This window comes from Delphinapterus leucas, chromosome 20, assembly GCF_059928025.1.
Source record: "Delphinapterus leucas isolate spDelLeu-1000000601 "Yukka" chromosome 20, BTC_Dleu_Yukka2, whole genome shotgun sequence".
In the NCBI taxonomy this organism is placed as follows: Eukaryota; Metazoa; Chordata; class Mammalia; order Artiodactyla; family Monodontidae; genus Delphinapterus; species Delphinapterus leucas.
Genome location: NC_143148.1, coordinates 3,748,135 through 3,757,068, shown reverse-complemented (window position 1 = coordinate 3,757,068; position 8,934 = coordinate 3,748,135). Strand labels below are relative to the sequence as shown.

Sequence of the window (8,934 nt, the reverse complement as noted above, 5' to 3'; positions counted from 1 at the left end):
CCTCAAACTAACAGAGGAACCTAGGCTGAGGGAGGTCTGGACTCAGGGGGTGGGTCTGGGCTTGAGATCCTTGCCCCTCCTGTCCCCCTCCATGAGGCGACAGCGTGGAGCTAGGCTCCTAGGTCCCCAAGGGCTTGGGCAGCCCCTCCCTCACCCCTGCCCCAGTGCCGTCCCTCTCCAGACAGATATGAAGCACAGTGAGGCAGAGCCCTTTATCCAGGGGAGGATAGATGGAGGACAGGTAGGCATCCTGGCAGCCAGATGGTGATGGGGCAGCTGCACATCTCCATCGTGTCCTGACAGGTGTGGCCATGCGTTCGTCTGTAGGAGGGAGGATGGGGTTAGTGGCTGCTCAGGACCCCTGCGTGTATCCCTGCATCCCAGGACCACCACCCAGGAGAAGGAGCCCTTTCCTCCCGCTTCAGTCCCTCACAATTGACTGACGCACTTGCTCATTGGCTCCTTCATTACTCCGTGCCCTGACTTGCGGCAGCGACTGTGCCTTTAACTCACCGGAACTCAGTGGTACAAGGTGGGGAATGAGAGGCAAGGGAAGGCAGAGACGGAGAGACTTACACACAAAAAAGAGAGAGGTGGAGACAAATATGTCGAGGGAAGGATAGAGGCACAAAGATAAAAAAAGACAGACAGACACAGGGACAAAGAGAAAGACAGGCAGAGACAGAGAAGATGAAATGGGGGGAGAAATGACATAGGATGGGTTTGGCTCTGCACATCTTCTCAACTAATTTTGGTCCCAGAGGCAGAGAGAAGTGACCAGAGCCAGGACCTACAGGACCCTCTGTTAAAATTCCAGTTCTCTGTCCCTCATGGGCTGGAATCACCTCACCCTGCCATTATGGAGTCCTGTGTTTGGACAGGCCCGTTTTCCTTCTAAGAGGGGCCTACAGGCCGGTCAGCTTGGCCAGTTTCTGGCAAGTGGTTCTAGCAGCAGAGGTCTACCCAGCTGTGTTAGACTTCTGGGCAAGGTAAAGTGTTTCCAGGGGTAATTTTAACCACAGGTGGTTATTTCTGCATCGTATGCCAAATTCTGTGTTAGCTCATGCTTCATCTATGCATAAACTGTTTCCTCATCTGAACCACAGAACATAGCATACGATTGGACTATTCTCAAAATTCTCACAAAAAAAGGGTATATAACTGTCCTTCTGGATGCATAGAAGGAAAGTTAATTCATCACCTATAAAGAATGTCTTAGGGCATTAGAATTTAATTCTTTTATGTAACCCCCATTTGAGAAACTGATTCAGTCACTCATCCATCCATTGTTTCACTTATCCATCCACCCACCCACCAACGCATCTATCCTCTCATCTATCTACTTACCCATCTGTCCAAACATCCATACAACCCCGCATTCACCCATCTACCAGTATCAATCCCACCATATCCATCCATCCACCCACCCATCCATCAACCAATTTATCCATCCATCTAACCCTCATCTATCCATCCATCAATCCAACTACATCCACCCATCCACCACCTATTTATCCATCAAGCAATTCATCCATTTATCCCTCTATCCACCCACCCACCCACCTATCCACCCACAACTCCATCTACCCATCCATCCATCAATCAATCTATCCATCCACTCATTCATCAACCCAATCCATCCATCCATCCATCCACCCACCCACCGGATCATCAACCTCTGACTTCCTGAGTTCACTCTTTGCTGGGGCATGCTAAGAACAAAGACACCAGGGACCCAGGCCTTACCCTCCAGGGGCTCCCTGTTGGGTGGGAGAGACAGTATCAGCACACACACATACAACACACAGTGATACAAGCAATAACAAGGGTAACTCAGACAATGTGAAGACCCAGAGAAAGGCACTGAAGTTCAGTTGGATCTGAAAAGACACCTGGTAAGTTTTCTGAGTGGAGTGCAGACAACAAGGGCACCCCCAGTGTAGGTGAAGGCATGGACAGAGGCCAGTTGGTGTGAGACAGCCTGGCCATCGTGGACTGAGGGAGGTCATTCTAACTGCAGAGAAGGCAGGAGATGTGGGGCTGAGATGTGGCAAACACACCCATAGTGAGCGGCTTGCATTTGACCAGAGGGCAACAGGGAGCCATAGCAGGTCTCTGGCGGAGGAGTGCACTCTGGAGAGTGCAACAGGTACCTCCCCTTTGGCAAGAGGTGGCACCTTTTGGGGCCTCAGTGTCCTCCCTGGGATGGGGATAGTAATAGCAGTGACCTCAGAGACTCTGTTACACTTGGAGGATTAAATGGGAAGTAGGACTCGGTGCACCTGGGGACTGGTGCACAGGGACGAATAATCTCCAAGTGTTGGTGGAGCTAAAGGTGACTCTCCAGCCCTCACGCACGTCTGGGGGCAGGGTCTCATTTGTCTCTCCCCAGTCTGCACCCATGCCTACCGTCTCCAGGTCTTCATCCTCTGGGTCTCTGCTAGTCTTTGCTTCTCTGCCTTCCAATCTTGACCTCTACCTGTCTCTCTCTCCCCATTGTCTCTGTCTCTGCACCTTTCCCTCTCCATTTCCATCTCTCCTTGATGTCTCTCCATCTCTCCCCTCTGTCCTTCCCTCCCTCCCTCCCTCCCTCCCTCGCACTACCTCTCCAGCTCTCCGTCCGTCTCTTCATCTCTCCTACTGTCCTTCAATCTCTCCCGCTGTCCCTCCATCTCCCCCCTGTCCCTCGGTCCCTCCATCTCTCCCCTCTGCCCCGCCCCGCTCCCCGCCTCCCCGCCCCTCACCTCGGGCTCACTCTTTGCTCGCACACGCCGCCCCAGGCCCGGCCTCGAGCGCGGCGAGCTGCAGGCGCACGCGGCGGGAGCCGGCGGCGGGCGGCTGGGGCGTGCGGGCGGCGGGGCGCCCTCCCCAGGAGCCGGGCGCGGCGCGCCGGCCGGCGGAGGAGGAAGCCGGCGCCGACCAGCGGCGGGAGAGCTTTCGCGCGAGGCGGGCGAGCGCCGAGGGCCGCAGGCCGTAGTCGCGCTCTAGCTCCTGGCGCGAGATCTCGATGTTGCCGGTGTACCAGAGGATCCAGCCGAGCAGGCTTAGGAAGACGAGCAGCGCGCCCGAGTAGATGAGCAGGTCGCCGAAGTCGCGGCCGCGCACCTGCAACTGCGCGAACACGCCGGTCAGCAGCGCCGCCATGCCCGCCACGTCCATCGCCACGGCCAGCAGCAGCGCCAACCGGCAGCGGCCCAGGCCGGACGCGGGCACAGGCGCGCCCGCCGGCGGGGACGGTGCGCCCGGCGGGGGCCCCTGCGAGGCGCACACCGCCGACACCGCCGCCATGGACCTGCTCCACCGCAGCGGCTGGCTCCGACGGAGAGCGTTCCGCGTTCCGGGTGCGGCCCGGTCCGGGGCGGGGTCAGGGGACTGCGCCAGGTGTGCCCGGCACCCGCCTGGTCACCTGAGCTGGGCTGGGTGCGGACGGGCCCGGCCCGAGGGCGCCCTGGCCCTCAGAAGCCGATGCTGGGGGCAGCTGGGCGCACAGATTAGTGCGGCCCAGGGCCCCTGCATCGTAAGGACCCTGAAGCAGCGCATGGTGAAAATCCGGGGTGCTCTAATAGAGGCAGCAGGGCAAACCCCAACATTCCTGTTTGCTCAGATTTCTCCTGGGGCCTCTGGACTGTCAGGACTCATTACGGCGAAGTCCAAGGGCACAGAGATGGGCCAGACAAGGCCCCTGCCCTCAAGGAGTTTCTGGACATAATCACAACTCAAGGTGCCCTAATGGAGGTGACATAAAGCACCGTCATTCCTTCTGTTCACTTGGAGTCTCTCCAGGCCCTGTGCTGGTGAGGCTGAGGACTCAGAGGTATATCAGGCGAGGCTCCTGCCCCTTAAAGAGGACCCTGACAACAGAAAATAAACTTCCCTAAAGTGTAATGGGTGTGACATAGGGCGGAATGGAGGGGGAGAATAGGGCCGGAGTCCGCGAGGCACAGGAAATAAGCTGGGCGAACAGGTATGCAGGCCCTTAAAGAAACCAAGACCTTTCCCAGGCAAATCTCTTTTCCTCCAAACACACCTCGCCCTTAGAGGAAATGGGTGGCAGTCTGCGAGAAGGGTCCGCCCGGCTTCTCTCTAGACTCGAAATAGTGTAGGAGCTTAAGAGGACACTGGGGAGGGCGAATTGAGAGGGAGCTCCCGGGGTTAGCCGAAGGTTTCCGAACATGGCCGAATGGAGACCGAGTGTTTCCGAAGAGATTCGAAGCGGGCATGGGCCAATAAGAGGGAAGCCGGCCGCCCTTCGGAAGAGTGTTTCCGGAGAGTTCCGAAAATGTCCGACCGAGCCTGCTGCCTTCGTCGGGAATAGCCGAGGGTCTACGAAGAACCTGGAAGCACCCGAAGTCCCTGTGTGGTTTAAATAGTTCACGCACTAACAAGTTCATTCATAAAACAAATGTTTATTGAGCACCCATCCTGTGCCAAGCTCTGAGTGGCAATATTGGAGAGAAGCCGTTGAGGAAGGGGACTTGGGACTTCTGGAAAGGGACACACTCGGAAATCCAGCCGTGGAGTTCCGAAAACACACGAAGGGCCCTCGGAACTGTACCAACTCCGCGTCGAGAACACGCCCTCGGGTCCCCAGCCGAAGAGTTCCGAAAGTCCCCGAACGGTTTGAGACTGACTGGAGGAACTAGCCGAACGAGCTGCCTCGGAGGCTGGCGGAAGGAGGCGGGGACAGGCGACGGCGCGCGCGTACCCTGAGAGGAAGCGGAAATGCGTGTTGCTATTAAAGGCGTCGCCCCGCCCTCCGCCTGCCTCTTTCCGTATCCGGCCGCCGCCACGAGAGGAGGTGAGTTGCGTCCGCGTGACCGCCTCTCGCGCCTGCCACCGGGTGTCTGTGCCCCTGCCTGCCTCTCTCACTGCGCCTCTCGCGCTCTTGGCTTCACCCCGGCCCCGCCGCCTTAGGTCGCTGTGGATTCTCATCTCTCGTCCTCCGCGGTTAGTCTCGGCCGCCCCGGTTAGCGCCTCCACCTTAGGCCGCCCAGCCCCGCCTGGCAAATTTCTAGGCGACCTCGGCCCACGCGGTGCTCCCATTCGCCAGGTCCCCAAATGCAGCCTTCCTCTGTTGTCCGGCGTCGGCCTGCTGCGCCCCTGACGTTTTCCCGCGCCCCTTTCTCCGCAGCTGCCGCCATGTCCGCGCATCTGCAATGGATGGTCGTGCGGAACTGCTCCAGCTTCTTGATCAAGAGGAATAAGCAGACGTACAGCACCGTAAGCGGGGCCCCGACGGCTGGGTCGGAGGGAGGGACCTTTACGATTGTTGTGCCCCCTTCCTCTTCACGGCCGCGTTGCGTCCTTCTTCCCAGGAACCCAATAACCTGAAGGCCCGCAACTCTTTTCGCTACAACGGGCTCATTCACCGCAAGACTGTGGGCGTGGAGCCGGCGGCGGACGGCAAAGGGGTCGTGGTGGTCATGAAGCGGAGATCCGGTGAGCATTTGCCCTGGTTGGGCCCAGGCAACAGACCCCCATCCGGGGCAGGGGGCTGTGGTTTTTTACTGTCGGGCCGCGGGAGTGATTCTGCTATTGAATGGAGGATTCCTGGGGTCAGGACGTTTACCTGGGGGGCTGGTTCCTCTCCAAGCTAGCCCACCAGTATGTGAGCCTATCATCTAAAAAGTGGAGAAATTAAAAGTACCTGAAGTCCGCTGGTTGCTTGTTAGGGTTAAATTACAGGGTTGCACGGTTTGATGATGTTTTCAGAATAAATCCTTGAAGCAGGTGGAAGTCTGTCTCCACCGGTGGGAAAATTCAGGTAAACAGATGGGGAGCCGCCTTCTAGCTCCCGCATAGGAAGTGACAGCTTGGGTCTGAAGCAGTAGTTTGGCTCCCATTCTGGCTTCAAGGACTCAGAATGGGGCGCTCAGCATCCCACTTCCCTGTGTCTCAGGCCCAGACAGGCTCTTTTAGACTCTTAGAGGAGGTCAAGGGGAGGCAGGGGTGTGTCTTGGTAATAGCTGAGTCATGGTATCACACCCGCAACACTTTTGTTTGTAGATGGGCAGTGGGTTTTAACAGATAGGAATGAGCTTTTTCCTGGATCCCTGATGAGGACCGGTTTCTCTTTGGGTTCTGAGCCCTGTGTCCTGTTCACTGACAGCAGCAGCCACATCTGCTGCCTTCTGTTCTCAGGAGGAAGGCGGTTAACCTCCCTTCCCAGAAGCACAGACCCGGGAGCAACCAGTTATTTATGCTTTTGGGCTTCTCAGGTTCCCACACTCCTGAGAACCCTGGTCTGGTGCGCTGGGTCCCAAAAACTTTGCTTTCCCTTCTTGGATTGTTGGGTGGCTTTTCCTCGGCTGTCAGGAATCTGGTTGACCTGAGGAGGTAACATGGGCTCTCCTCTGGGGTCAGAAGGCTAACATCAAGTCCCCAGTATGGTACAGGGACCTTGGCATCTGGGGGGAAACCCAGGAGCACAGGATCCTAGCCGGGACCCCATCAGCTCTTTGGCACAATAAAGGGGGTGTTTTCCTTTTTATCCTGGGCAGGGGAGTCCAACTCTACCTGTGCACAGGTGAGGGGCAGGTGTTTTCCCCAGGACTCTTCTTACCCTGGTCCTCCTGTGGCTCCACATCACCCCAGCCTCACAGCTTGGCGTTTTAGACACTTGTTGCTGAGCGGGTAGCTAGGGCCCAGGAGGGTGCGGAAGGGAGAGGAGCCAGAGCTGCTTTCTGGGGAGCGCTTGCCACCTGGAGTCACACAGCTGTGCATGGGACCTTGGGCAAGGGAGTCCTGGTCCTTTTGCGTCTGCTTCCACTGATGAACAGTGCTGTGTCTCAGAGACAGGCTGGGGAGGAGATGCCTATACAGGTGCAGGGCCTGGCCTGTGGTTGTCCTCGCCATTGTCCTATAAGCTGATGCCTGGAGATGGGGCTGCCTCCCAGGCTCACACAGTCCGGGCACTCAGGTTCTCTGGGTGGGATTGTGCCCTCACCCCGGGGGTGGGCACGAAAGGTCCAGACCGTCTGACCCCTGGGGCTCCTCATCTCCCCACCCCACCAGGCCAGCGAAAGCCGGCCACTTCTTACGTGAGGACCACCATCAACAAGAATGCCCGGGCCACCCTCAGCAGCATCCGGCACATGATCCGAAAGAACAAGTACCGCCCGGATTTGCGTATGGTGAGTGGGGGCTGGAGAGCTGATGCCAGGTGGTGGAGGCAACTACACAGTGGGGACCCAGGGAGCCTGGCCAGTGCTGTGAAGGACGGCCCTCTGGTGACTGGAGCTGGACCTGCGCTCTGGGGAAGAGGGAATGTTGCCCATCTGGGAGGCATGTGGGGGTGGGGGGCACAGCTGGTGGGGTGGGTGACCTGAGGCCGCCTCGCCTCCCAGGCTGCCATCCGCAGAGCCAGCGCCATCCTGCGCAGCCAGAAGCCTGTGATGGTGAAGAGGAAGCGGACCCGCCCCACCAAGAGCTCCTGAGCAATCTGTCCCCTTCCCCAATGCAATAAAGCTGTCAGCTGACTTGCCGCAACCTCCTTGCCCTCCAGGCCATGTCCCCAGGGGTTCCCCTACCAGCCGGCAGCACGCAGTCGTCCCAGTGTCTTGAGTCTGGAGGGACCAGGTCCAGGTGGGGGAGCTGAGCCCCAGCTTTTGTGTGTGTCCTTGGCCCATCGTTTCTGCCCATCACGGAGGGCTGGCGTTGGTGTGAATTTTTACATTCGACGCTCAGAGGTGATTGTCCAGTACCGCAAAAAAAGGAACTGCAGGTTAAGTAAAATCTAGAATCAGCATGATCTCATATTCTGCTGATGCATGACAAAGCTTCAAGAGACATTAAGTGGAAACTTTTGATTTTTTAACATTTAGTGTAAGGTTCCCGAGGGGTGGGCATCTAGACCAAGGGTCAGCGCACCTTCTGTTCTGTATAGTTCTGTGGCCTGTGTCACAGCAGTGTTGGCAGTGTGGCCTTTGAAGGAGGAAGCATTTACAGTCTGGGTCTTTGCTGTCTGGGACCCCAGCCTCTTCCAGCCTGAGGCAGGCTGGCCCTCCCCTCCCACTGTGGGTCCTGGGGCAGCTCAGCCTCTCCAGGGGGTTCTGCAGGTGTGAAGTGAACATCCTAGGACTTGGGGGTGGACAGGGCCCTCGGTATGCCTTGGCCTTTGGTCTGGGCCCAGAACTGCACTCACGGACACCAGTGCAGCTCCTGAGTCCAGAAGCCTGTGGGACTCTGTCCACACCTGGGAGAGCGGGACATAAGCTGCACCCGCCACCCAGGAGGAAGGTGGCAGCCTCAGGCTTCCTGCCAGCAGGCATGTCCTTAAAGAGCCGTTTTTTGGCGAGGAGCCCACCTGGCCAAGTGTTTCTGCCTCCTGCTGCACTGGGGGTGAGCCCAGCGTCCCTGCAGGACCGTCCCTCACCTGCTTCCTGCTCTCAGCAGGTGACTGCCCTCCCCACTGCCCTCAGCTACTCCTGACTGCTCCAGCGCAGCCTTCTCTCCAGCCCTCCCCCAGGCTGCACAGCTCTGTCTCCTCAGAGGTCTTTTCTGACCACTGGGTCTAACGTCGGTTCTCCTAGTTGCTTCCTTGTGTTTATTACAACCGAGACGTGGTCCTTGTAGGCACTGCCACTGGGCACCTGCCTGGGTCCTTCTGCCAGCTCAGCTGCTAGCTGTGTGGCCTTGGGCAAGTAACTGGAGCTCTCTGCCTCTTGTCAGAATTAAGTGGGCTAAAGCAGCGGTCCCAAACCTCTTTGGCACCAGGGACTGGTTTTGTGGAAATCCATTTTTCCAGGGACTTGGGGAGGGGAATATGGTTCGGGCAGTAACGCGCGCCATGGGGAGCAGCAGATGAAGCTTTGCTTTCTGCCTCTCATCTGCTGTGCAGCCCAGTTCTAACAGGCTGCGGACCAGTATTGGTCCACAGCCCAGGGTTTGAGGACCCCTGGGTTAAAGAATGCAGGTAAGTGTGGTAATTAGCTG

The 8,934-nt window shown here is 57.8% G+C and overlaps 2 protein-coding genes across 3 annotated transcripts; one reads left to right on the top strand and one right to left on the bottom strand.

Annotated features, from left to right (window-relative positions):
- Positions 1–198: 198 nt before the first annotated feature.
- TMEM238 (transmembrane protein 238) lies at positions 199–3,355 on the bottom strand. Its single transcript, XM_022586057.3, has 2 exons — positions 2,745–3,355; positions 199–321 (listed from the first exon to the last, which is right to left on the bottom strand). The coding sequence occupies exon 1, from the start codon at positions 3,286–3,288 to the stop codon at positions 2,752–2,754; it is 537 nt and encodes a 178-aa protein (XP_022441765.1). The 5' UTR covers positions 3,289–3,355; the 3' UTR covers positions 199–321; positions 2,745–2,751.
- Positions 3,356–4,669: 1,314 nt separating this feature from the next.
- On the top strand, positions 4,670–7,478 carry RPL28 (ribosomal protein L28). Of its 2 annotated transcripts, none has more exons than XM_022586058.3 (5): positions 4,670–4,798; positions 5,132–5,220; positions 5,316–5,439; positions 7,015–7,133; positions 7,347–7,478. In XM_022586058.3, exons 1-5 carry the CDS (start codon positions 4,723–4,725, stop codon positions 7,434–7,436), a joined length of 498 nt encoding a protein of 165 aa, XP_022441766.1. In that variant the 5' UTR covers positions 4,670–4,722; the 3' UTR covers positions 7,437–7,478. The 2 variants fall into 2 exon arrangements, with proteins under 2 accessions (XP_022441766.1, XP_022441767.1); XM_022586059.3 differs by lacking the exon at positions 4,670–4,798 and adding an exon at positions 4,813–4,947.
- The last annotated feature ends 1,456 nt before the right edge of the window (positions 7,479–8,934 follow it).